The 27,480-nt window shown below is 37.0% G+C and overlaps 3 protein-coding genes and 1 non-coding gene across 5 annotated transcripts; all 4 read right to left on the bottom strand.

The window, feature by feature from the left end:
• Window positions 1–991: 991 nt before the first annotated feature.
• LOC110735784 (serine carboxypeptidase-like 42) lies at window positions 992–4,338 on the bottom strand. The gene is made up of 10 exons (XM_021915969.1): window positions 4,064–4,338; window positions 3,488–3,595; window positions 3,295–3,387; window positions 3,125–3,217; window positions 2,825–2,910; window positions 2,421–2,702; window positions 2,197–2,330; window positions 1,968–2,060; window positions 1,761–1,878; window positions 992–1,502 (listed from the first exon to the last, which is right to left on the bottom strand). The coding sequence occupies exons 1-10, from the start codon at window positions 4,305–4,307 to the stop codon at window positions 1,335–1,337; spliced, it is 1,419 nt and encodes a 472-aa protein (XP_021771661.1). The 5' UTR covers window positions 4,308–4,338; the 3' UTR covers window positions 992–1,334.
• Window positions 4,339–10,261: 5,923 nt separating this feature from the next.
• Window positions 10,262–13,562, bottom strand: LOC110735783 (pentatricopeptide repeat-containing protein At3g09040, mitochondrial-like). Its single transcript, XM_021915968.1, has one exon. It carries the CDS (start codon window positions 13,217–13,219, stop codon window positions 10,295–10,297), a length of 2,925 nt encoding a protein of 974 aa, XP_021771660.1. The 5' UTR covers window positions 13,220–13,562; the 3' UTR covers window positions 10,262–10,294.
• Window positions 13,563–14,141: 579 nt separating this feature from the next.
• TRNAL-CAG lies at window positions 14,142–14,262 on the bottom strand. Its single transcript has 2 exons — window positions 14,228–14,262; window positions 14,142–14,177 (listed from the first exon to the last, which is right to left on the bottom strand). It is a non-coding gene; the product is annotated as a tRNA-Leu (tRNA).
• LOC110735782 (serine carboxypeptidase-like 42) lies at window positions 14,263–22,186 on the bottom strand. Of its 2 annotated transcripts, XM_021915967.1 has the most exons (11): window positions 20,356–22,186; window positions 17,675–17,856; window positions 17,274–17,381; window positions 17,077–17,169; window positions 16,878–16,970; window positions 16,393–16,478; window positions 16,020–16,298; window positions 15,750–15,883; window positions 15,247–15,339; window positions 15,007–15,124; window positions 14,263–14,899 (listed from the first exon to the last, which is right to left on the bottom strand). In XM_021915967.1, exons 1-11 carry the CDS (start codon window positions 20,454–20,456, stop codon window positions 14,735–14,737), a joined length of 1,452 nt encoding a protein of 483 aa, XP_021771659.1. In that variant the 5' UTR covers window positions 20,457–22,186; the 3' UTR covers window positions 14,263–14,734. The 2 variants fall into 2 exon arrangements, with proteins under 2 accessions (XP_021771659.1, XP_021771658.1); XM_021915966.1 differs by lacking the exon at window positions 20,356–22,186 and having other exon boundaries at window positions 17,675–18,293.
• Window positions 22,187–27,480: the final 5,294 nt, after the last annotated feature.

The following is a 27,480-nucleotide window of genomic DNA, read 5'->3' as shown; positions in this document are numbered from 1 at the left end:
ATCACCAATATTAGATTTGATTGTGCATTAATAATCAACCAACGTAGATTAAACAGGTTTAGGGCTGGCTAATTTGATGTATGTATGTTGATTGAAAAGCACGCATGAATATCAAAAGAATTAAGTAGAGGCCTATTTAGGGCGGGTTTGGCTTCTCTCAGGTCAAATTTGTATCATCATCCCCGAACATCCATTCATGGTTCCGGACCATTATGGAGTTAGCAATCTTTGTGATTGTGAATGGGGTGTAACCTTCATAATCATGAACGGTTTATAAGTTCCTAAAACTTGTTGGTGACTCTTTTTCTCTAGCTTCTTTTCCTTGGAGTGCCGCCATGCTTAAAAACATGACCCACGGCAGGGCGAGGGAAAATTCCCTACATTTGGGAAATACAAAAATGACACTTTTAATTAGTTTTTGGCCCGACTAAAAATGGCTCAAAATGGACCGAAATTTTTAGCTGAAGCCCATTTTGAGCCAGTCCACTCGTCATTTACCCAAAACCCACTCAATCAAACCCAAAGGCGCTCTGACGAGTGACGACCAAAGTCCACTTGTCATTTACCTTAACTACATTTTAGTTTTTCTCTCTCTCAGCTTTTCACTTTCTAGTCTCATCTCCTCTAACATCCGTTGAACGACACGACGCTCCGACAAGTGAACGACCAAAGCAAACTCAAAGGTCTATTTCTCTCTCATCGTCTCTCACTCTCTAATCTTTGTCTCTCTCATCTCTATTTGATGCTTCAATTCAAGCAATTTTTATGATCAGTCTGTAATAGTTTGTAGTGCGTAATTCATGCAATTTCTTATCTTTTATTTTTTAGAAAAAACTTCTGATCACTGCAAATGGTATACCACGACTTTCCAAAAAAATGTGCCTTAGATCTAGCAACTTATCATATGATATTGTTGTGTGCATTAGGGCAAATTTTCAATTTTAGGGTCAGGATTTGCCAATTTAGGGTCAGAGTTTGCCAATTTTTGTGAATTATACTAATTTGATGTATTTATACTCCATATAAATGTATAATGTAATACATTAATCAGTGATGTTAATGTCTTGGGGACGCCTTAAAGACGTTTCAAAAACGGGAGACGACAACCATTTGACAAATTCGTGCATCACAGTCTTGCTGTACTATGTGTACATTTGCCTAAGAAATTCGCACAAAAAATAAAAAAATAAACTTTTGCCTAAGAAATAATTAGTTACTGCCTAAGATTGCCTAAGAAATAGCACTTGAATCTGCCTGTCATAAACTGATGGTTCCTTGCAGCATAGCAATGGAGATGCCGTACCAATTCTAATTCATGCGATTGCTAAATATTGCTAGTCATCTATGGGCAGGCGTGTTGAATTAGGCAATCTTAGACCACGAACAAAAGAACTAAAGAGGTGTAAAGCCCTGGCTGGCTGTGAATAGGGCACCATATGTGCAGCACCCCTTACTGTGGCAAAGGTCAACAAATTTCCATACTCAGTTGACCAACCTCCTACCTGTTACCAGACAGATCAGACGTAAATGTATCATACAAACGCAATTCTTCAACTGTACCAAACATACTAATAAAGTAATAATAAACATATATGGTTGTTGCAGAAATGCCGTTGTTCCAACTTCACTAATTATCTACATATACCACAGCATATTTGCATCCTTTAGATAAGCATGCTGTGTCTAAATGTACATATTATATATAATGGCTAGTGTTTTTTCATTTGACACAACCATATAAAAAGTTGGGAGAGAATTACCTGCCCTTTGTGAAACCAAGCTCCATAAGGAGCAGTGACTGTAAAGTTTAGTTCACGAGCAAGTTCATGAATCATCTGGCGGGATCCCAGCAGTGGAACTACAGAATCTTGATCTCCGCTGAGTAATGGAAAATTGAACATAAAAGGATTCAGGATTGTATCTCCATTACTTGAGTAAAATTAATTTATCGTATATCATGCTTCTACCTGTAAACCCAAACCGGAACACCTTTTTGGATGATTCCTTTAAGCAAGGGAAGCATATTCATCTTGACGTCAGTCTTGGTATAGTTCAAAACTCTGTCACAGAAAAGATGCAAATATCAGTGATCCAGTGATGTCAGCCCCATAGCCAAATAATGAGGTCTCCCAGGAAACTTAAGAAGGATCTCCTGAAACAATAATGCCAACAAAAACTTCCTATTAGTTGACATACTCGCTACACATGGACCAGCTGTAGGGCAATTTTGTTCGATTTGCATGGAGAGCGCTTTGGACCTCTGGAAGATTGAAATAGAATCCAGATTCGTAATTAATGCAAATATCAATACCCAAGCTTATTTTAGTGGCCTGCACATCAGCAGACAGAGACACAATTCAGGAATCAGAAATATTTAAATCAGGAACAAGCAATCACTAAGGAATGAAGATGAAGCATACCGCTTTTCTCAACCGAAATTCTTGCTCCACTATCGATGGGTAACAAACATCTACAATGACATTATAGTTATCAACGTAGCTACTAACGCTGAGCTGAGCTTCTGTTATTGCATCATAGCATTTACCAGAAACATTATGATCAGGACTACCAAAACTATAATCACTGAAATCACATTCCTTTATTATGGTGAGGCCTATTTCATCAGAAATCATCCCATGTGACCATAGGAACTCATATGTTGCCCGAGTATCTCGATCAAGTCTGAGCAATGGATTTCCAATCTAATCGACCAAAAGACAGAGAGAGGGTCACTACAACTGTTGGAAAGGTTTCCCTTTTACTTTCTTTTTAGGTTGGGATAAGAAAAGAGGTAAGATTGGTGAAATTACACAAAATGACTTACAGCAACTCCTTTTATGTTGAACTTAAAACGAGTAGAATGGGCATTATGATCCAGTAAAGCAACAGCTAATTGTGGTATGTAATGCCCTGTAGATTATCCTCCATCATAACAAGCACACAAATACATATTAGAGCACCACCATCAGTCACCTCAAATTTTCGTATATATGTATAAGAACTATAAGTGCTTGAAAAAGATAGATATATATAATTTTGCTATAACTGCAAAGGAGCAAGTAGGAAGGGACAAAGGAAGGAGACAACTATTGAGATGTTGATCATCATACAATGAGATCACTACCTGCATAGCTTTCTCCAGTAAGAAAGAAATCCCTCGATTTCAGAGCTGGAAATTTCTCATACCACTTCATCATAAAAAGTTGCATGTCTTTTGCTGTAGATAAAAATAGGATGAAGCTTTCATTGATATAGTAAATAGAACAAAAATGGGCCTAAAATAATGTACCACACCTGTTGAGGTATCCCCGGCATTGTAATCAGCCGTTGTATTTGAATATGACCAGCCTACTCCAGCAGGAGACTCCACAAATAGGAGATTTGATGCTGTAATCGACACAGAAAAAAATAAAAGTACCAATAATGTGGGTTAGAAATGTAGGCAGGAGATAAGAAAGCTTCTAAAAGAATGGTTAATAGGTACAACCTTTATTCCAAGATTTTGGATTTTTTCGAAGACCCCTACCATCACCTGTAGGAAAGAATGGTCCCAATTCCGTAAAGGCACCACCACCAAGTGACGAGCAACCAGGGCCTGCAAACCAAAATGCAGGTGAAAACAAAACACAGCACGATTGGGGGGGGGGGGGGTTGGGATGGGAAGTGAAGGGCTACGACAACCAGTTCTGAATAATAATAGTCAGCAATTATCTACACTGTTCTTATTAGTCTCAACAAACAAAGGTATGGAGCACATCTGATAAAATGCAGAAAACAGGAGACCAAAAAAAGTAGGAATTTACTATTAAACGCTGTAATCAAGCTGCTTATTTGGTCTCTCATTTTAGGTATGAAATTCTAAAGGCCTTGTAGATACTCCAGCCGGCATAGTAATATCAGGGCATCTTAGCGGAATAGCAATACATAAACAATAATGATGAATGCAAAGCAGTCGATGGTGCTTGTCTTCCAAGAGCGAGAAGAATACATTCAAATACAAAGGAAAAAAAAATGTGCAATGGATCCTCAGGATATGAAGCAGACAGAAGAGTAAGAAGCTAACCTCCATTGAGCCAAAGAGTGAGAGGCTTATGGTCTGGATCTTTCTCAGCTTCAACAAAGTAGTAAAACAAGCTCTTCCCAGTCTTAACATCCAAATCAATGTAGCCAGCAAACTGTTTGAATCCAACTTTTGGTTGGCCAGGCAATCCTACCACAATATCCTCGAGAGGATACCCATTCAAACAACCAATCCCAACAAAAATTACCAGCATCAGCCACCAATGGATGCAAGCCCTGCTAATCATTTTCAGTCTATACTTTTCAAAATATTCCCTTACTAAATTTATATTATTTTCATAGCAGCATGTGAATGGTGGGTTTATTCAATACCAATATTAGTTGGCCATCCTTTAAATAAAAAAGAAAGCTACTAGCTTTCTAGGAGGTGGGGAAAAGGGTGTCCAATTGAATAACTTTTAGACTGCATAACAACAAATATCTTAGAATAAAATATCGACATGGGCCCGGAAATTAAGGAAATAATTTGTAATGACATGTCCTCCCTATTTTCCGCCCACAAAATTCAATCACCAAATTGAAAGATTAACTTAAACCTCAGACTAAAGAAGAAAATGGTATGGGAAAGATCAGCGCTGACAGAGTCACTATCTGCCAAATAGAGACCATATATCCATTCAAATATGTAAATATATAAGCTCCACTTGTACACTTAAATCATCCAAAAAATTTTGAACAAAGAGCCCGCACATGCATTACCTTCTGCATATGTATACATAGTGACTGCACAATCCCCAGAAGATTGGGATTTAGGATAACTAGGAGAACATTTTGTTTTTTCAGAAAGTACAAGACCAGCAAACACTATCACTCATTTACAATGACAATTTGGAAAGTTCAAACACATATTTGAACTAATAATACACTATTACACTCCCTCCGGAATTATTTAAGTGCACCACTTCCCATTTTCGGCCCTTTTTCTTTTAAAGTGTTGCAAATCTTTTATTAGACATTTCTTCTTATTCTTTTAATTGTTTCTTTCTCCTCACATGGTCCCCAGTAGACCTGTCAATTCGGGTCAACGGTTCGGGTTTGGGTCAAATTTAGGGTTGTTTGGTTCGAGTAGTTTGGATCATTTGGTTCATTACAAAATATGATAAATGGGTCAAATCGGGTCGATTTCAGTACAACGGCAAAAGATTTCTTACATTGTAATAAGATGAAGGAGAAACATAGCCCCGAAAATGACGGAAAACAATGCAACATGTTAACAAGAAACTTACAGTGAAATTACAGCAGAACATTAATAATAATTGTAGCAGACTTCCAATTGTTCCATTCCGTCCTTAAAAATAAAAACTTAAGCTAGATAGTATGATAATGATTTACTTACAGTTTATCCTGCTCAAGTTGTTCTCTTTGAAGACTTAATACCATAATAGCTCTAACCCTGTGCCCCTGCCATATCAATTTTGTAAGATCTATGTAACCATTCCTTTTCGTCGTTACAACTACAGTATTAAATTGTCAAATCTTATAATCTTTCGCTACTAATTATTATACCTTGTCAATTTACTTTCCCATTCTTTAGGTAATCTCCATTGAGGAGCTCTCTTTTCGTCTTGACTAGTAACATTGTGCACATATAAATCTCCACACATCCTACCAAAGTGGGAATCTTCACTGGGCTGCTATAGTTGTAATTTACCTTCTATAGTTCAATAACTTCACAAGATTATAAGGTTGGAGATGTACAACAGCAGTTGATTATTTATCAAGACCCGCCCTTGCAACTTGCAAGGTTATGCTTGGTCTGCATGACGTCAGAATTAAGCTTTTGTCAGATTACTTCCATGCATCCCACAGAGTTCTGATGATAGATACAATATTTGATCTTCAATGGCATTCTACAAGCAATCATTTGTAGACTATATATAGCACAACAATCTATGCTTTGTTGCAGTCCTGCATTAGTGTGACAAACAAGCCAACGGGTATGTAACCAACATAAGTGGAGTGGTAAAACCCTGATTAAGCCAGAAGGTCTTTCAAAGGACAAAAGGCAATATTTGGTGCTCTTAATTAGTTATAGATACAAATGGACCACCAGCCTTCTATATCACTGTAGATAATCAGAACAGCTGGCTATAAGCCATGGTACTTCATGGCTCTTTATTCTAGTAGAGATAATAGAAAGAGGGAAGAATAATGGAGGGTGTTGAATGCTTTCTCGCATCAACATCAACCATACGTCAATACCAGCTTGCAGAAGAATCTACTGAAGCCTGAATTACAGAAGAACAAGATGCCTTCAACAAAGGACACTGTCATACTTCCCAGGGAAGCCAGTGCTTCACTAACAGCATGAAAGCATACAATTCAATAAGAGAAACACATTCATTCTCCCCTCTCATTTCCTTCTCACTTTTCTCCATCAAGTAACAGCGGTATTAGAGCTCAAAGATTTCCAAGGGCCAAACTAAAAAATCAAAATTATTAAAATAAGGCCTCAACATTTAATCAACAACCATCTCTATGCTAGTGCCTCTGACTTCTTGTGAAGAAAATTATGATTACAGCATTTGCAACAGAGGAAATAGTGGCGAGATAAATAAAGAAGAAAAGGAGAGAACAGAATTACCACACTTGACTTAAGAAGTTGAGTAAAGATGAGCAGACGGAGACTAAAGTCTTGTCTTACATACTAGGTGCTGTTGCACATACCATATCTTTGTAAATTATGAGAGGAGCTTCATCAGCAAAGAAAGTGGTTTTCTAGAATGGAGGGGTTTTGTGAAGAAGACAGTGAGATCTATTCGGCTCAATACTTTCAGAAATTAAGATATGGGGGTCTAAGGAAGTGATGTTTTTAAAGTTAGTCTGGAAGTTGTAAACCAATTAAGATTATATGAGGGTGAAAAATTATGCAAAAAGTTTTGGGAACTTATACAAAAGAGATTCAACACTAATTTCAGTATGATAAAAAATTTAAGGGCCAAATAAAACTCAGTATGACTGAGTAGATGGGTCCATTGCTCACAGCCTCATACATGAGCAAAAGTTTAGGAAAACATGTCTCTCTTCGGAAATTGCTTTGTAGATATATCACAAGGCTATATAAATCAAATCCTACAAGAAGCACTTGGCAAATCAAGGATTTGATAAACTTGATACAATGATAAAGCGCCACAATATAGACAATTCTCTTAATAGATTAAGAAGTTTGTTGTGCTTTTTACAGGGAAAGCCACCTAATGCACCTAATTAGCTTGCAAGATAAAAATAAAATAAAATAAAATAATAAAAACTCTTCTAGAAATTTGAACCCTAAACTCTTGTTCAAAAAGAAGCTACTCCGTAATTATTACTATGCCATACATCTACATGTTTAAGCATACCCTTTCGTTACTCTTGATGAATTATAAAGTCCCACTCTCAGCACAATAGGGGGAATGTTAGACGTATGCTTCCACTTTAGATAACAGCGAGGGATGCTTCTAGTTAAGCCTTAATCTGATATGCAACTTTGTTGGGGTGTTTACCAGGTAATTTAATAGAGCACAATTAAGGAAAAACTAAATGATGAGATTTTAGCAGCAACTTACTTCAAATGATATCAAGGACAGGATTTGCCATTATAATGTCATCTAACAACTCTACAAGCTACAGAAACAACAGGAACAGATACCTGAGTGAAACAACTAAACAACGAAGTGTCTTTTTTGTTCACCTAACTAAGAAGCTTGGGTTTATCTGGCATTCTGGTGTTGAGCATATAACTTCAAGAACTGGAGCATGAGAAATCTCCTGCCTGCAACATAAATTCTAGCATTATCCCCTAACTGAAAGATATACCACAAAGAACAGTGTAAAGTACTCCAGATACACTGTGTGTTACCAACTAGACTAGATTAAATTTTTTTTGACAATTCTAGCATATTACTTGAAGCAAAGTTTCAAATCAAGGTCTTTTGCAGGAGATCAGCTATTGGTAATTGGCATAGTTGTTTCCTGACTGGTTCAATTGGCTAGCTTGACTAGTTAATTAGCTGTTTGTATTGGTTGTTTTAGTGTTTTATTTTTTTTGAACAAATTGGTTGTTTTAGTTAGCTAGTAACAAAAGCAACAAAATTTGGGCAAAAGAAAGGCAATGAGAAAAAAGCCATTCCAGCTTTTTCGCACAACTGAAAAGTCAATAACAATAATTTGATACTAATTAATCATGTCAATAAGATCAAAGCCAAAAAACCAATCAAGTACCTAAAGCCATATCAGGGTAAAACAAAAAAGTACCAAAAATCATATAAGCCAAATTGAATTACAAATATAAATAGTCAGAATATTCTAGGACACTCAATTGTTATGCAAGGTCTAGGGAAGAAATGGTATTAATTTGAAGTATCATTGAGCAGCTAGTAGCATCCCTTGAAAGGCTATAAATCTGAAGGAGGGCAAGAAAAAAATATAATTCACTCCTAACAAGTAAAAAAACTGAAGACTGAATCATAGAATTGGGAAGCAAAAGAATACAACTTCTCCCAAAATGTTGCTACTTTCATTACATATACGAAGTATAAGAGTACCATATAAAGTAGCACTGCAGGGTCCAAATGCCTCTGCTTTAATGTTGACCTAGCCCTGCTTTTCAGAATGCTGAAACTTGCAAATGCTTGAAAACTTCCAAAAAAAATTCCAAAATCTCAAATAAGATAGGTGGTGAATTGTTTATGCATAACATTGGTAACTCCTTGAACTCTCATCACGAAAGCTTCTAAGGTATAACTTATCAGGAGTGGAGTAGATACCTCTTTTCCATCAATCCAGAGTTGTGTCTAACTTCCAACTTAAGATCTTCCAGCTAGGAACAGGGTTCAAAAGCCCTTCCTTCTTCCCTGAAACAAAATAGATCAGAATCACACTGGAATCCTTGATGTACATATATAGATGAGATGTAAGATCATTTCTGATTAATACCCTAGAATCTCTCTTTCTAAGCTCAAAGTTTGACAATCATGAACTTCATCAACATATATATACTTCCCATACATTTGACTTGCTCTTTCAATCTCTCCTGAAGCTTCACATAAGGCAACTACATACATTCTGCTCCCAATTTGATCATTTTATAATCACCATCTGTAAGGGTCGACAGCAAACGGAATGAATGGCTTTGTAGCAAGCAACTTATTTATGTTCACTTATCAACATACCTATGTTATGGTAGACAAAGGGATTGAAATGTGGAAGAGGGGGGGGGGGGGGGGAAGCACATTGAACTACAAGAAATAGTAAACCAAATAACAGAGGGATAAATCCATAAATTAACAAAATCAGATCAAGTCCATAAGAGAAGTCACAAATTACTAAAGAGTCCAATGTTCAAATAAGAACCTTATTCACATCTTAGAGCTTCACATTAGTAAATTATATGCACAACTGCAGAGGATTCTTATTTTGTACGAGGATGATGGAGAAACATAACCCCAAAAATTATGGAAAACAATGCAACATTTCATCAGGAAAATTATGCTGGAATTGCAGCACAACAATAACAAATATTGTAGCAGAATTCCAATTGTCCCCCACTCACCCCTTAAAAATAAAGACTTTTGATGCTTAAGCTAGATAATATGATAATGATTCACTTACAGTTTCCTGCTACTGAGTTGTTCTCTTTGAAGACTTAACACCACCATAGTTCTAACCCCGTGTCCCTGCAAAAAAAATATATAAGATCTCTGTTACCATTCTTTTCTATCGCCACAACTACAAAATTATATTTTCCTATAAAGATTATATTTCTCGCTACTATTTTTATACCTTGTCTATTTACTTTTCCCTTCTGTAGATATTCTGCATTTAGGAGCTATCTTCTAATCTTGACTGATAATGTTGTGCACATATATAATCTCCCCACATCCTGCCAAAGTAGGAATCCGCGCAGGGCTGCTATTGTTGTTGTACTTCACCTTCGATAGTCTACTACCTTCTCAAAATTTGAAGGTGGATATGTACAACAGCGTTTTAAAATTAGCTTCCTCCGCAATCAGTTTCGTCATGATTGATTGTCAAAGTACTGCTTGGTCTGCTTTGAATCTCAAATATAGCAGATTATGGGATGCTCTTCAATAGACTTTACATTGGAATGACAGCAGAAAGATGGTGAGGCACACTACCTAAGTGTTCCGATAAATTTACATTGTCCCAACTGCAAGTGAAGTATGGTCTTCAATGCACCTTGAAAAAAGCAGCCTCAAACATCATCAATATATCATTGCGAGCTATGAACAACTTTCTCCTCCATACTATCAATCCAGCTAGATCCAGGAAACTTTGAGACACCCTTTTCTTTCATTTTCCTTCTCAAAGAGTCAACCTCACTCCAATTACCTGAGGAAGCATGTATACTTGAAAGCAAAATGTATGCTGAAGAATTATGAGGGTCCAGATTAATCAGTTTTTCTGCTGCTTTCCTACCCCTTGCATCATCTCCATGTAACTTGCAAGCATTTAAAAATGAAGCCCAAATCTTAGCATCAGGTTCAAACTCCAGCTCTTCAATAAAGTTCTCTGCCTCCTCAAGAAACCCCCATCGACCAAATAGGTCAATCATACAGGCACAGTGATCGTGTCTTGGCTGAATACCGCACTGGTTAACCATCAGATTATAGATATGACGGCCTTCACTTAATTTGCCTCCGTGACTACAAGCACTAAGGACACCAAGGAACGTCACCTCATCAGGATATACATGTGACTGCAATAATTCACCAAATATCTTTAGTACATCTTCTACATAACCATTTTTAGCTAATCCTACAATGATTGAATTCCACAGAATAATATCCCATTTACAGCCAACCTCCTCAAAAACCTTTACAGAACTTCTTACATCTCCGCATTTGGCATACATGTCTATAAGAGCACAGCCCACTAACATGTCTGAATTGAAGCCAGACCGAAAAGCAAAGGAGTGGATCTCAGTACCATCCTTATATGAAGTTAAAAAGGAGCATACTTTGAGAATGCTAGCAAATGTTGCTTGATCAGGCAAAACATTTTGGCAACGCATTCCTCTATAAAGCTCCAAAGCCTCCTTATGGCAATCATTTTGACTTAAACCAGAGATCATAGATGTCCATAGTACTGCACTCTTTTGCTCTGGAAATTCCAAGAATAGTTTGCCTGCATCTGCATTGCTATTGGAATCCATGTACATGCCCAATAGAGATATACCCAAGAATCCCTCGTCATACAAGATCCCTTTCTTTAGCAAGAGGCAGTGGATTTGCCTCCCTAAATTAAATCCGCAAGGACCATGACATGCATCTAAAAGATTAGCAAAAGTGATTTCAGAAGGACATAGTCCTTCAGCCAGCATAAGCTTATAGATTTTTACTGCCTCCTCCAGATTGTCCTGAGAAAATCCAGCAATCAAAGCATTCATAGAGATTACACTCCAATTATGCATCCTATAAAATACCTCGCATGCAGTCTCAGTCACCCCACACTTGACATACATATCAATAAGTGAGCTTCCTGCATAAAGGCTAGTTGCTAAACCATGTTTCACTGATAAAGAATGTAACGCTTTTCCTTGGGCAAGATTTTTTAAATTAGCAAAAGCACTGAGTAGACTGGCCAAAGCAACTTCATCAGCCGCCATACCATCAGACATCATTCTCCGAAACAGGCCAAAAGCCTCATTCTCCTCTTCCACCTGGACATACCCAACAATGATTGCATTCCAAGAAACGTTATCCCTACCCTCTATAGTCTCAAAAAGCTGCCTTGCTTCAGCTAAACTGCCTGATTTAGCATACATATCAACCAATGCATTGCCTACAAATAAGTTAGACTCATAGTTGGTCTTAATTATCACAGCATGCAATTGGCTTCCAAAATCCAGCCACTTCAAGCAACCACATGCACTCAAAATGCTGGTATAAGTAAATGCATCAACCTGCAAACCACCACCATTCATATCCAGGAACAATTCAACCACCTCATTCACAAACCCGTTCTGTACGTAGCCCCCAAGCATTGCATTCCACAGCACAATGTTTCTCTGGTCCAAGTAATCAAAGACTTGCCTTGCAGACTCTGGCTTATGGCATTTGGCATACATATTTAACAAAGAGCTTCCCACGAAAACATTATGATCAAGCCCTTGCTTAATTGCCTGGGCATGAACTGGTAGGCCTACATTAAGACACTTCAAGCTAGCAATGGCACTTAGAACACTTCCTAAAGTGGAACGAGAAGATGGCACACCGGCTTTCCTCATGTTTAGGAAGAGATTTATAGCTTCTGCCTCATTTCCACTTTTTGCATAACCAGAAATCATAACATTCCAAGCTATAGTGTTTGGAAAAGGCATCCGGGTAAGCAAATCCCTTGCCTTATCCAGCCTACCATTATTAACAAATGCACTAATCACGGTCACAAATACCACATCATCAGGAACACAACCTAAACTTTGCATACACTCAAACACTTTAAGTGCCTCATCAAGTAATCTCATCTGAACATACGCTGTAATCATCGCAGTCCACGAAACCAAACTCGGACTGCACAAGTGATCAAACATTCGCCTAGCATCACCTAAAGAATTGCATTTAACATACATATCAGTCAAAGAACCTTCACAAAAGGTATGACACAGATAACCCATCTTAATAACATCACAATGTACCTGCTTCCCAAATTCAATCAGCATCATCCTGGCACAACCAGACAGCACAATAGCATAAGTAAAAGGATTCGGCACGACACCCGAAGTCCTCATTGACCCAAATAACTCCACAACTCTATCTAACAACCCACTTCTCAAATACAATGACATGATTGAATTCCACCCTTGCACATCCCTCATCTCCAACCTCTCAAAAACCCTGTTGGCATATCCTGCATTACCACATTTAGCATACAAATCCAGAATTGCATTCCCCAACTGCCCATTTAACCCAAAACCCAACTTCAAGGTACTAGCATGGATAACTTTACAAGCATTAAAAGCTTGGGATATTCTCTGAGGCATTTCGTCGAACACTTGGCGTGCCTTGATTTTCCCACATTGTTCCAAGCATAGTTTCAGAAGATGGTCATAAACCCCATGTGTAATTTGATGTGGGGTTGGAAATTTTGGTGTGAATTTGCAGAAGTAACGTATAAATTGGGAGTTTTTCTTGTACATTTTTGTTGAAAAATAAGAAGCCAAAGTTCAGTGCTTTAATCATGGTTAAACATTTCTGAAACAAAATTAGAACTTTGATGATTGCTTGTTTTGAAGGATTTAAGAACTTATTGACAAATGACAAGCAGAGTACAGCTCTTAGTTTCCGGCGCAGCGCATACCGGACGTGACCTCTTAGCAAAATTACTCTTTTTAACGCCAACTTTGTGGTGTTTTGCAACTATTGACACTAACTTGTACTTTGTAACACTTTAAATTTTTTACACCAACTTGCTACAAATCACTTTGAATCTTTCACACCAACTTGCTACAAAAATAACTAAATTGACATAAATGACACCGAATAACCATCATTCATATGCTTGCAAATAGTTCTTATTGTTTTAGAAAAAAAATTATATAAGTTTGTGATGATATTTATAACGTATTCTAAAGTTGGTGTCAATGGGTGCAATTTAGTCTCGATGTTTTCCAATTTTTGAAGCGGTCATGTTTAGTTTACATGGACTTTATAACGGAGTACTTATTTCAATAAGTTACCCTGTTATATGTTATGCATTTCAAATAAATTGGTCAAACAATAAATTAAGTGCTTGTTTGATTGCAAGCAAATAGAAGGAAATTTGTGAGTTCTAAGAAAATGTCTTTTGTTATACTTTTTTACACTCACAACGTGAAAAAAGTGTAAGTGTAACCATTATTTTGAAACGTCTAAAATAAAAGATGTCTTGACCACTTAGTTTCTCTTCTTAGAAATTACTAATTGTTGATTGCCTGAGCACACAAACCCTGCAAATCTAAAATTATTGCATGGTTTTGAACCAATCTCCCCAAACCGTGTAATCATCACATCCTAAGCCAGGATACGAGAAATGGGTGTTACACCAAATAATCAACTCTAAAATGGTGAAAAAAAAAGAGCTGCCCGCCGTGGGAATCGAACCCACGACCACAACAACCCATTGTTTTTGTAATGCTTACCACCCATGGAGGGTGATGGGGATATACCCTGAATTGCGCTCTACCAACTGAGCTAGGCGGGCTATTGATCACTTGAATGATTGAAATAACTTATACTACTGCTGATACATGATGAGGGAGGAATTACAGCAAAAAATGTGTTTATTATGTACCTGCCTTGAGTTTTGTTGACTTGCTACACAAATATGTTTGAACATGTAATTTATTTCCCATAAAAAAAAAATTAAAAAAAAATAATAAAAAAAAAACTGCAAAACAACGTCAAACTAACTTACAAATCTCAAATCACAGGAATCAGGCTCCTTTGACCCTGATTCCGAAACTCAAATGACAGATATCTATGCTCCCTCACTTTAATCTTGCAGAAGAATCGAAAATCCTATTATCCTAAGTATCCTTTATTTCGAAAATATGAAGTAGTTCTATCCCTTTATCACTAATCATCTAAAAACTATCCCTCTTAGTAGAAAGATACAGAACTGCAGGATGCAACTTGAGAGCACCCAGAACTAGATCAGTTTCCAATCTAGCTCATCATTCAACGGATTCTTTAGTTGTTGTTGGCAGTCTTCGATCACGAATAAATGAACTGAACAGATGCAGAGCCCTTGATGGTTGTGCATAAGGTACCATATGTGCAGCGCCCCTCACAGTCGCAAATGTGAGTAAGTTTCCATATTCGGTTGTCCAACCTCCTACCTGTAAGTATATCAAATGTTATAACCAGAAAAACATTGCAGACTTGATTAAGAGAAGTAAGAACAGAAAAAAGGGAGAGAGTTGACATCAATGCATCAACAATTTACCTGTCCTTTGTGAAACCAGTTTGCATATGGGACGGTGACGTTGTATTTGAGGTCATGAGCAAGCTCACGAACAAGGGTACGGGAGCCAAGCAGGGGCACAACAGAATCTTGGTCTCCACTGTCAACAATGTAACAGATGTTTAGGCTTGCCGAATATTAAAGAAAAGAGTTTAAGCAGTGTAATTTTTGATATATCCCTTCATATTTTGTTTGAAACGTGTAAGTTTCGTAGACTGTTACCTGAAAATCCAAACACGAATGTCGTGCAACAGTATTCTTTTAAGCAGAGGAAGCATATTCAAGCTACCATCAGTGTCAGAGTAATTCAGAATGCTGTAAAACCAGACATTGTCAGAAACTCAAAAATGAGAAAGAAAGAAAGAAAACTAAATTTCAGTTCTGTTAAGTGCATATTCAGGTTGGATCAAATTGTGTCTATAATGAATCAACTCTAGTCTAATCAATTTCCTGGCAGGATTAGATCATTTTAGATACGGGTCAATAATGGTTACAAATTTTTGGGTAGAGTTATGGGTTTGAGTCAAGTTATTTCAAATCGGGTCAATTTTGTAAGGAATACTTGTACTAGTTTCCTACTATGCCTTGGTAGAATTTTTCATTATATCTGAAGGAGTTAGCAGAAAATGTTATATCATATAAAGATATAGCTTATATCATACAAAGATATAGCTGAGAAAATCAATCACCATAAGTAGACAGAGTGGTTTCCTAAAATTACATACCTACTGCACATAGACCATTCATAAGGTAGATTTGTCCGATTTGCATGGAGAGCTCTCTGTACTTCAGGAAGATTGAAATAGAATCTTCTTTCATAAGTAATACAAACATCAACTCCAACACTCATTTTAGTGGCCTGAAAAAGAAATTATACTTGTATTCAGGAACAAAAATCAATCCATTCATAATAAGCATCTGAAATTCTTGCAACAATGTTTTGTTACTCGTTTTATGTCAGGGTAAAAAATTACTATGAAGGATAGATATATCACCATTTTTTTCAACCGCAGTTCTTGCTCTACGATAGATGGATAACAGACATCAAGGATGACATCATATGCATTGACATAATCACCAACAATGGTATTTGCTTTTGATATTGCATTGTTGCAAGCATCAGTTTCGTTATGAGGATTTGGAAAGGTATAATCTTCAAAATCACATTGATTCATGATGGCAAGGCCAATTTCATCAGATATCATTCCATGAGACCAGAAAAACTCATATGTTGCTGGAACATCTCTATCGAGTTTGAGAAGTGGATTTCCAATCTAATTCAAAATCAGAAAGCAAAACAGGTTATCGACATTGAACATTTAAAAAAAGAACTTAACCTATCAAAATAGCAGAAACTGCACTACTTACAGCAACTCCTTTTAAGTTAAGCTTTGAGGCCTTAGATTGAGCATTATGATCCAACACAGCAACAGCTAGTTGTGGTATGTAGTGCCCTGCAGTATAAACGTCGATAATGTCAGAAATCTAAGAGCAAGATCGGTAAGAGAGCAGGAATGTAACTGACAAGTTAGCTTTGAATGAAATCCAGAATATCAGGCTTTGTTCTTAATGACCTTACAAAAACAAATTTCGGAAAAATTGCTACAGGTAAGGCAACTTGAGTATCCGGGTTCACAACTAAAATAATTAGATCAAGGAAAATTATGTACAGCCTACAACCTAGGAACAGTTAGGTAAAGCATTTTAATCAACTAGGACAACAAAAGTTATCATAAAACTTCTCATCTAATTCAATCCCAACTAAGTAATTGTACAATGCAAACAGAGAATTCATTGAAATCTTTCCTGCTTCAAAAACAACTAAATTAATGCGAGTTATGCTACGAACAAACCTGCATAACTCTCCCCAGTAAGATACAGATCCCTGGATTTGAATTCAGGAAACTTCACCATCCAATTCACCAGAAATGTGAGCATATCCTTAGCTGCAATGTAAGTTAAATATCAAAAAATCAGAAACAGGCCTAATACTTGCAGAACCAAAAAATTCAACCAAAATTTAGCATCAAACAAGTGCTTCCTAGTCCATACCAGAGGCTACATCCCCGGTATTATAATCAGACGATTTGTTTGAATACGACCATCCCACTCCAGCAGGCGATTCAACAAAGAGTAGATTCGACGCTACAAATAACAAATTCACAAGATATCACAACAAAGGTCTTAAAACTATTGCATAATTCGACAACATAACATGAATTGCATTAATATAAAGTCCAAATTTCAACCTCTATTCCATGACTTTGAATTAACCCTTAAACCTCTTCCATCACCCTTTGGAAAAAATGGTCCCAATTCTGTAAATGCACCACCTCCCATTGATGAACAACCAGGTCCTGCAGTAAAAACAGTTATACAACAGTAACAATAAACTGCAAAACTTCTTCTAACAAAAACAAAAACAAAGAAACCTTTTTTTAAAAAAATTTGTCCTTGGTTAATTAAAAAAGCACATACAAACAACACAACTCAAAGTAACATACCCTACTCGAACAATCTAGGAACGAGTTTTTTTTTATAAAACCGACAAAAATTCATTAATAAAAAGTCATACGAAACCTAATCACATTGGTAAGTACATCAATGTACGATTAAAAAAATTGTGAAAACCAAAATAACTACATTATACCTCCATTAAGCCAAAGAGTAAGAGGAGTATGTTGAGTATTATTTTCAGCTTCAACAAAATAATAAAACAAGCTTCTTCCTGCTTTAACATCAACATCAATGTACCCAGCAAATTGCCTGAAATCAACCTTTGGTTGTCCAGGTAAATTTACAACAAGGTCCTCTTTCGGGTACGAGTTTACGCCATCATAACCACCAACAACAACCACCAAAACCACCGTCAACCACCACCAAACATCACCGGATAAAACCCTTTTGCTCATATTTACTCTCCTTAAAAAAACACACAATTTTCACTTCTTTTAAAAATATATTAATGCACGTTACCTCTTTATATAATACTCAGAAGTTCTTATAAAAATAAAATTTTAGTGAGTGGATAAAGTTTTGGAAATGTATATATAGATAAAAATTTGAGTCCCACTAAAAAAAAAAAAAAATTTAATTTTTTGACTTTTTTGAGTGTTGAAAAATCTGAAAATGATTGAAATTGTTTTATCTTTTTATGATTAAAAGTGGTGGGTTCTAATAAGCAAGATCTGGGGTATAAGGGAATTTACAAAAATGATGTTACATTAAATAAAAGGTGTGTTTTTCTGGAAAAGATAGAAGTAGTTGTATGGTAGCTGTGACCTTCGCTGTTATATTTATGGTATTGGGTAGATGAATCGGTTTTCTTAAGATTTGAATAATAACGTTAATTTTTTTATCCAATATCCCTCCGATAAAAGTTGAATCTAAAAGTTTACAGAAAACCATTTATTTAGACCTGATCAAACATCGGGCGGGCCGGATTCGGGCCGGACTGCTGAATTTTTTCTGCCCAAATTGTCGGGCCATGTCAGGTCGGGCCAGAATATTGCTGCCCAAACCCATCCCAGTCGGACCATTTCGGGCCTGCTTGTCTAGAGTAATCAATTTTAATTATTTTTTTGTAATTTAAAATTTGTTAGTGCATAAAACTATAAATTTTAATTTTTTAAGGAAAATTTGTCAAAAATAACCTTTTAAATGCACCATTTTGTGAAAAAAAAACCTTTTAAAAGCTTTTTTGTAAAAGAAAACCCGAAGTAAAATTTTTTTGCAAAAGAAAACTCAATTGTGAAATTTTTTTGTTGAAGACAATCTAATGCCTCTAATTCACTTAATTAAGCTCTAATTTCTTCTAATTATCCTCTAAGTCTCACTTAACCATTTATTAATTAATTTAACTTATAAATAATAAAAAAAAAAAAAACCCAAAAACCACCACCACCACCACCAACCAGCCACTCCCTCTTTTTCCCCCTCCCATGGCAGCAACCCCCTCCCCCGAACCGAGCCACCGCCTTGAACCCCCAACTCCCGGCGACCCACCTCGACTGCCAGCCGACCCTGCTACCTTTCCTACGCGCTTACCCTGCTGCAACCCTCCCCCCTCCCTAAACCCTAACATCGAGCAATTAATGGGTGTTTCCGGTCAGGTGGCACGCTTCTTCTCCCTCTTCCTTTTCTCTCGTTGACTCACTCTCTCTCCCTCTTTCTCGCATTCGTCGCCGCGTCGTCGTAATCTTCGAGGATCCTCCGCCACTTGATGTTCTGCTCTCATCGTTGTCCAAGGGGGAAAGGTGGATGGTCGGGGTTAGGGTTTAGGGAAGGGGAAGGGTTGCAGCGGGGTTAAGGGGGAAAGGGAGAGAGGTCGGCCAGCGATTCAGGGCGGTGGCTCAGTTGGGGGGAGGGGGCTGCTGCCAGGGGAGGGAGGAGGAGACGGAGAGGGTGGCTGGCTGGTGGAGTGGTGGTTGGGATGATATGGTGGTTTTTATTTAATTTAATTATAAAATGGCTAAGCGAGAGTTACAGGATAATTACAAAAAATTAGAGCTTAATTAAGTGAAATAGAGGCACATGTTGTCTTCAACAAAAAAATTTAACTTCGGGTTTTCTTTTACAAAAAAGCTTTTAAAAGGTTTTTTTTTCGCAAAATGGTGCATTTAAAAGGTTTTTTTTTTGACAAATTTTCCATTTTTTAACTAAACTAGTACAAATAATAATAAAAGTTTTAAATATGGAAGTACAACAAAGCCTACAAATATTAAAAAAGGATACAATCCAAGTTCCAACAAAGTTTAAGTTTACAAACCAATGTCCAAAACACACAATATTGAAAATTATACTAGAGTTAAATTATAAAACTAATCAACTTCAATAGTCTCGCGTTGAACTTTGTTTTGCTCATCTTCATCTTCTTCGTCTTCATAATTGGGATCTTGAGGTGAGAAAATATTTGACCCACCTTGACAAAATGAGAAACATATACAAAAGGTTAGTTGAATGAATAATAATAAAAAAAAAATACAATGACATTAAAATGAAACAAAACATCACCTAAAGAGAAACCTTTTGCACGAAGCCAATCCTCATAGCAAGCAAGGGATTCAATTGTCATGGAAGTAAGTGAAGCCCTCCATGGATTAATTAGCTTCTTACCCATACTAAAAGTCGACTCGAAAGGAACGGAAGAAATAGAATGTCTAATATATCACGAGCCAGTGCCGCAAATTGTGGATGTCGATGTGCCCCATTATTTTTCCACCAAACCAACACATCAATCTTGGAATTAAAATCAACATTCTTTTCTTCCAAATAGAGATCAAGTTGAGACTTATCATTCACATTTTGTTGTTGACTACTCATCCAAGAACCAAAATTAGCCATCTTATCATTACCACTAGAAAAAGAAGCATTGCTCGTTCTATTATCATGACTAACCTCACCACTTTCACCAACACCCCCACCATCAACATCTCTATACTCCCTAAGTAAATTGCATAACATAGCTTTCACCTCTTTCACTTTCTCCTTAGCATGCAATTCTCCATAAAGAGTAATGAAAGAATATTCAACAAATTTCAACTTGTAACGAGGATCCAAAACACATGCACAAGACAACAAAATATGATAATCGGACTAATACTTGTCAAATTTCTTTTTGCATTGCTTTCACCATGTCAATTAAAAATTAATGTGGCCCATTTGCCTACTTCAAGTAACATGCATTGAATATCCCAAACCCCCTTAAAAAAAATGTTTGCAATTGAAGTTTTATAAGAAGAGAATTTATTTGTGACATCATAAAAAAGCTTCAAAAACTCATGAATCACCGACACTTTTTTCCATTCATCATCATCAAGAAGATACATTTTGATCTCACTATTCTTTTCAACTACATGATCACTTGCTGCCCTAAAATAAAGAGCACGATCAAGCATGAAGTAAGTTGAATTCCACCTAGCACAACAATCACCTCGAATTCTTTTCTTAGGATCCAAATGATAAGTTTGTTGAGCAATTTCCTAAAACTTTTTCTTCTTTGGAATGGAGTACCTAAAATGTTTACCAATTGCTCAAATCTTATCCACAACACTATCAATGAGCTTAAGACCATCTTGCACAATCAAGTTTATGATATGACAACAACAACGAATTTGAAAATATTCACCACAAAATAAAAGCTCCTTCCCATTCCTTACAAGTTGTCTCTTAATTTGACTAGCCATAGTGTTATTTGTAGGATGCATTGTTTAATGTAAATGTTCCTACTTTTCCATCAATTTTCCATTTAGCCAAACAAAGAGAAACATCCTCAGCAATACTAATCCCATCAAAATGAGGTGTTAATGCACCAAATCTAATAATTCTTTTTTGCAACTTCCAATTAACATCAATCCAATGAGCAGTTATGCAAATATACTCATCTTGTGTACAATCATTTCTCCAATTATCAGAATTAAAACCAATTCTACCACAAGCGTTTTGCAAACCAGATTCAACAACTTTTCTTTCCTCTTCATAATACTTCAATGCATCTCTTCTTAATGTGTGTCTGCTCAATACCTTATAGCTAGGACAAGCAACAGAAAGCATGTGTTTAAAACCAGGTTCTTCAATAGTTGAAAAAGAATGAGCTCCAGCAACAACAAACATACAAATGGCTTTTCTAAGTTCATGAGGATCAATTTTAGGATGTTTTAAAGATAATGATTGAGCTCCAGAACTACAATCAGCACCAAGGAAAAAAAAAATTTATGGAAGAATTATTTTTTGCAGCACATTTACCAAGATGTCTTTTTAAATGGGAAGTTCCATTGCTAGATTTGGCAGTAAAAATTTGCTTACAGTGCTCACATTTTGCTTGGTTTCGTTCTTGTCAGAAGTTTTAAGCTTCTCCATATCATTCCACACCGCTAATCGACCATCACGTATACTAGCATTTGCCTCTTCTTTGATTTTATCTTCTTCTCCTATATCATCATCATCAATTGCACGTTTTTTACTTGTTGTGGACTTTACCATGATTTTAAAATTAAATTTGTATCACACACACAAACAAAAAAAAAACAAAAAAAAGAAAGATTTAATCATTTAAATCTGACTTTATATTTTATATCTAATTAGTCGAAAATTACAAAAAAGATACAATAAAAAATGACAAATAATAATACCAAAATGAAATAACAGTTAAAAGAAAAATACAGTAGCATCAAAAAAATAATAAAACATGAAAAAATTTGCACTAAAATTCGAAATTTAACATCAACATAAATAGAATACTAGATATATCTAACCGAAAATTAAAACAATAATAGTAACAAAGAAACCCAAATAGATGAATACATTAATACCATATTAAACCATGAAGAATTCGAATTTTGAAAAAAAAAAAGAAAAGAAAAGAAATGTATACCTGATAAATATCCATTTGCAATTATCTGATTATCATCTAATTAAAAAAAAAATGCAATGTAATTACCTGATGGAGATCCATAGTTACAATTATTAAGTTGATAATTTTTTCTTCAAGAATATAGATAGAGGTGGGCATGGGCCGTGCCGACACGGGCATGGCACGGTGGCGGCACGGCCCGGCACGGTGGCCCAGCCGTGGGCCGTGCCTTGGACAATTTTTTTGGAAAACGGCACGGGCACAGCATGTCATGGGTGGGCGGCACGACGTATGGCCCGTGTGCCGGCCCACAAGCACAGCCCATAGGCACGGAATATATATATATATATATATATCAAAAAAATATATATCAATTCTTTTTTTTTAAAAAAAAAAAAAAATTTAACGTGGCGGCCCGCTGCCTGATACGCCAGGCACGTGGGCCGTGCCGTGTCGTGGGCTGGGGTGTGCCAAATTGTGGCCCGGCATGCCCGGCCCGCGAACTGGCAGGCACGGTCCGCGGTGGCCTGCCACGGCACGGTGCCCACCTCTTAATATAGATGAGTAATTTAGGGAGGAAACTTGAGAAGGAGAGTAAGAAGAGGGAGTGACGGCTGCTAGTGTGGAAGGAAAGAAATGAAAGAATTAGGGTTTATTCACTACTTGAAACAGGCGATTTTCGGCGGAAAAAATTCCGTCGACAATACCCCGTTTTCCGTCGAAAAACCCGTTTCCAACGAAATTTCCGTCGGAAGCGGTTGTCGGAAAAGATTTTGTAGGGAAAACGACCTTTTCCGACGGAATTCAGGCATCGGAAGAGATTTTTCGGCCCGAAAAGTCCTTCTGAAATCTCCAACGGAATAATTTTCCGTCGGAAAAAGCTTTTTAAAAATAAAAATAAATCACCCCACCCCACCACCCACCACCACCACGTCCAAACCCTTTTCCCACCAAACCACCAGCCCAACTCGTTTTCCAACCAAACCACCTGCCCCAAAAAACCTACCCACCACCCTAACCATAACCCGTATCCCCTCCCCACCACCCAAATACTCTCCTAGCCGCCAGATCTACAAACCACCACCACCCACCTCGTCATTCCCCACCCTCCCAAACCACCACCAAAACCACCCAAAACCACCATTCCCCACCGAAACCAACCAAAACCGCCATTTTCCAATCTACCCACCACCCATTACACAAAAATCGCCACACCCAGATCCCCACCACCAAGACCACAATTCCACCACCACCAAAAAAAAAAATCAAACCAAATTAATAGAAAGAAAATGAAGATATACCTTCAATTCCACTAAAAAAACCTGAAATTGGCCTCGAATGGGTTTTTATGGCCAAATTCGACCATGAAAACTATATAAAACTCTAGATTCACCCATCCCCACCAACCTAGATCCACCACCGAAACCACCACAACCGAAACCCAAACCCACCACAACTAATAACCCTAACCCACAACCGAAACCACCCCAACCAAACCCCACCCACACTAAATCGAAACCACCACCACCAGAATTTAACCAGAAATATTTAAATTTACCAAAACAAGCATGAAATTTACCAGAAAATTTTAGCAACTATAATTAGCCAAAAAAAACCGAAAATTACCAAAACAAAACAACAAAATTACCCAAAACAATTTAAAGAAATAAATAAATATACAATTACTAAACAAAATTCATAAACTAACATTACAGTGACATCAAAAACTAACTATTTTAAAAATTATATATAAAAAAAAAACCTAGATCTAGATATTGTTGAGCCATTGTTGTTGTTGTTGTGCGTTATTGTTGCGGTTGTGTTGTGGTTGTTGTTGCGGCTGTGTTGTTGTTGTTGTTGTTGTTGCGTCAGTATTGTTGTTGTTGTTGCACCGGTGTTGTGGGCAGTGGTGGTTTGAGATCGGAGGGGAAAGAAGAAAGATGCGGTGGTGGTAGAGGTGGCCAGTGGGCCGGGTTGGACCCAGCCCACCCTAACTCGCACGGCTGGTGGGTCACGTGGGTCCGACCCGGTTTCAATCCGGCACAGCTCGGATTTAATCCGGGTTGTGTCGTGGGTCCAAAATTTTCGACACAATCCATTTCAACCCAGCTCAGTTTAACCCGTTTGATTCGACCTAAATCGCACAACCCGTTTTGACTCATTTAATTCGACACACCTAGCCCGTGAACCCACCTAACCCGACCCACCTGGCACAACCCAGCCCGCACGGCCCACCCGCACGAATGACCCACCCAACCCGCACGAGCCAACCCACCTAACCCGCACGCATGACCCACCCAACCCGCACGCATGACCCACCCAACCCGCACGGCCGGCACAACCCGCACGGCCCGCACAACCCGCACGGCCCGCACAATTCGCACGACCCGCACGGCCCGCACGGCCTAACATCCATTTTAAAAAAAAAACGGCTAGTTTTTTGTATCTAACGGCTAGTTTTTTGTATCTAACGGCTAGTTTTTTTAAGTGTATGATCATCCATTCTATTTTTCCTATAAATACCAATTCCATTTCACTCAAATTTCCACACAAATTCAAGCTTTCTTTCTCTCTTACTTAAAAATTCTTATTGTTCTCAAATTCTCAAGTGTTATATAGAGTTATATTTTTGTTAAAAAAAATCTCCTTAATATTATTATTAGTATTCTTAAGATTCTAAAAAAAAAAGTTCTTCTCCATATTATAATTAGTAATCATACAAAAAAAAATGAGCTCAAGAGGAGGAATGGGAAGGAGTCAAAGTGGTGGTCGAAGTGGTAGCCAAAGGAGTGGTGGTGCAAATTTTTCGTATGAAATTAATACGGAAAATTTAAACCAATTTGTCAATGAATATGGAGATTATGGTTTAGGAGATAGGCAAAATATTCAAACGTCTCCACCACAACATTTCTCCCACGAGTCCCACCAATCATCAAGTTCAACTATGCCACCTCCATCGCAACCAACATCTCAACCTTCATCTCAAGGTAATTTCTAATTAAATTTTTATTGTTATGAATATTTAAAAAAACTATTATTAATGATTATAAAGTTAGTTTAGTTTCCAATTTTCTATGATTTACAATTAGTTAATTACCATGAAAAATGCGTTTAAATAAGTATAATTAAAATATTTAAAATTTAAAAGCTTATTTTCATGAATAGCATTTAAAAATTAATTTTAATAATTTGATTTATGAAAGGTGGTGGCGGTGAAAGTAGAGGTCGAGCACATTTTTCTTGGGTGTGGAAACATTTTGAACGAGTTGAGGTCACACCCCCGGGATGGCAACCTGGTCAACCAAAGAGGTTCACGTGTACATGCCTAGTTTGCAAGGCGCTAGGTGCAAATGTCAAGTCATATAATTGGAAAACGGGAGATGGAACCGGAACCTTGAGTCGGCATTTGCAAAATAAACACGACTTGTTCGAAAATGGCCCCCGTCCTTCGGGGGGTGGCGTCCAAACACAATTGGGTGGATACATGAACCAACCCGGCGGAGGTACACCTTTCATTTATAATAAAGATAGAATGATTGATGAAATGAGTACTTTAGTTATTGCTAATGAATACCCTTTTAGTTACGGTGAAAATGCAAACGTTGAGCATTTTAATAAAGTTGCATTACAACCTGCATTTACTCGTGTCCCCCGAAATACCCTAAGACGTTATACACAAACTTCTTATTATAAGTATAGGAGTGGTTTGATTGAATTATTTCGTACTTTTGATGGTCGTGTTAGTTTTACAAGTGATACATGGACTTCTAGTTTTGGCGAACCTTTTCTTTGCATTACTGCTCATTGGGTGGATGATGATTGGTTTATTCAAAAACGTATACTATGTTTTCAAGCTATGGAAGAAAGGCATACCGGTTTTAACATCAAAGTTCGTATTTTGGATTGTTTAAAAGAATTTCACTTGAATAATAAAGTTTTTTCTTTGTCTCTTGATAATGCAACTGCAAACACAAAGTGTATTGACTATTTGAAAAATGACTCCGAGTTGAATTTGTTGTTGGGTGGTAGTCTCTTGCATGTTAGATGTTGTGCTCATATTTTGAATTTGTCTGTTCAAGAGGGTCTCGCTGAGTTGCAACCATTGCTAAACCCAATTAGAACAGTTATAAAATGGATTAGGATTACTCAGTCAGTTAGAAGAAAGTACATAGCTATGTGTAAAGAGAGAGGTCTTAAGAAAAGACAATGGTCTATTGATACCCCTACCCGTTGGAATTCTACTTTCAAGTTGTTGAGTGATGCTATAAAGTATCGTGATATTTTGACCCAACTTTACAATGAGACTCGTGTTGATCCTACTGAGTTAATAACCGAAAGTCATTGGACTAATGCTTCTTTTGTTCGTGATGTTTTAAATGCTTTTGATAGTGCAACTCATATTTTCTCTTATATTTATGAGCCTAACGTTCATTTAGTCATAATTGAGTGTGTTAAAGTTGTTCACACCATCGAAGAGCATATGAAGATTGATGGACTTCGTCCCGTTCTTGATAGCATGAAACGTAAGTGGCATACTTATTTTAGTGAATTTCCAATCATTTATGGAATTGCTGCTATTCTTGACCCCGGTGTCAAAGCTGAAGGTTTGGAAAATCTTTTAGAATTTTATTATACAAGTTTAAGTATCGATTATGATGTTAGTGAATATATTAACAAATGCAAATCTGTTTTGGGAGACCTTTATGATCATTATGCATCTATTTATGGTTTTGATTTGGCAACACCAACTACTACTAGCACTTCCGATTCTAGATTTGGTTTTCTTGATAAAGTTATGAAAAAAAAACACAAAGCATCTACATCATTCTCATCATCATCTTCTTCAACACTTGCTATTAATGATTATTTGTCATATCAACATGAGACCAACAACAACTTTCAAATTATAAAATGGTGGCAAGAACATAAAAAAAGTTTTCCTATATTGGCGAGAATTGCAAAAGATATACTTGCAGTTCCCGCTTCATCTGTTGCTTCCGAGTCTGCTTTTAGTGCAGGTAGAAGAGTGTTAGATGAAAAAAGATCTCGCTTAACTCCGGAAAGCATTCAAATTTGTGTTTGTAAGAAAGATTGGGATCAAGCTG

The sequence above is a fragment of the Chenopodium quinoa genome, unplaced genomic scaffold (assembly GCF_001683475.1).
Source record: "Chenopodium quinoa cultivar QQ74 unplaced genomic scaffold, ASM168347v1, whole genome shotgun sequence".
NCBI classification, from domain to species: domain Eukaryota; kingdom Viridiplantae; phylum Streptophyta; class Magnoliopsida; order Caryophyllales; family Amaranthaceae; genus Chenopodium; species Chenopodium quinoa.
This window is presented reverse-complemented; position numbering and strand designations above follow the sequence as displayed.

Bases quoted from the DNA above. Each gene is read 5' to 3' on its own strand.
- LOC110735784 (XM_021915969.1), bottom strand. From the start codon at position 4,307: ATGATTAGCAGGGCTTGCATCCATTGGTGGCTGATGCTGGTAATTTTT. The intron at 3,596-4,063 runs GTTAGCTTCTTA...TTTGGTTTGCAG, and splicing joins CACTCTTTGGCTCAATGGAG to GCCCTGGTTGCTCGTCACTT. The intron at 3,388-3,487 runs GTTGTACCTATT...TGTCGATTACAG, and splicing joins TCCAAAATCTTGGAATAAAG to CATCAAATCTCCTATTTGTG.
- LOC110735783 (XM_021915968.1), bottom strand. From the start codon at position 13,219: ATGTACAAGAAAAACTCCCAATTTATACGTTACTTCTGCAAATTCACA.
- LOC110735782 (XM_021915967.1), bottom strand. From the start codon at position 20,456: ATGTTGATGGTGGGGGTGTTGGTGAAAGTGGTGAGGTTAGTCATGATA. The intron at 17,382-17,674 runs GTATAATGTAGT...TTTTTACTGCAG, and splicing joins TACTCTTTGGCTTAATGGAG to GACCTGGTTGTTCATCAATG. The intron at 16,971-17,076 runs GTATGGACTAGG...CTTACATTGCAG, and splicing joins TACCGGGGATGTAGCCTCTG to CTAAGGATATGCTCACATTT.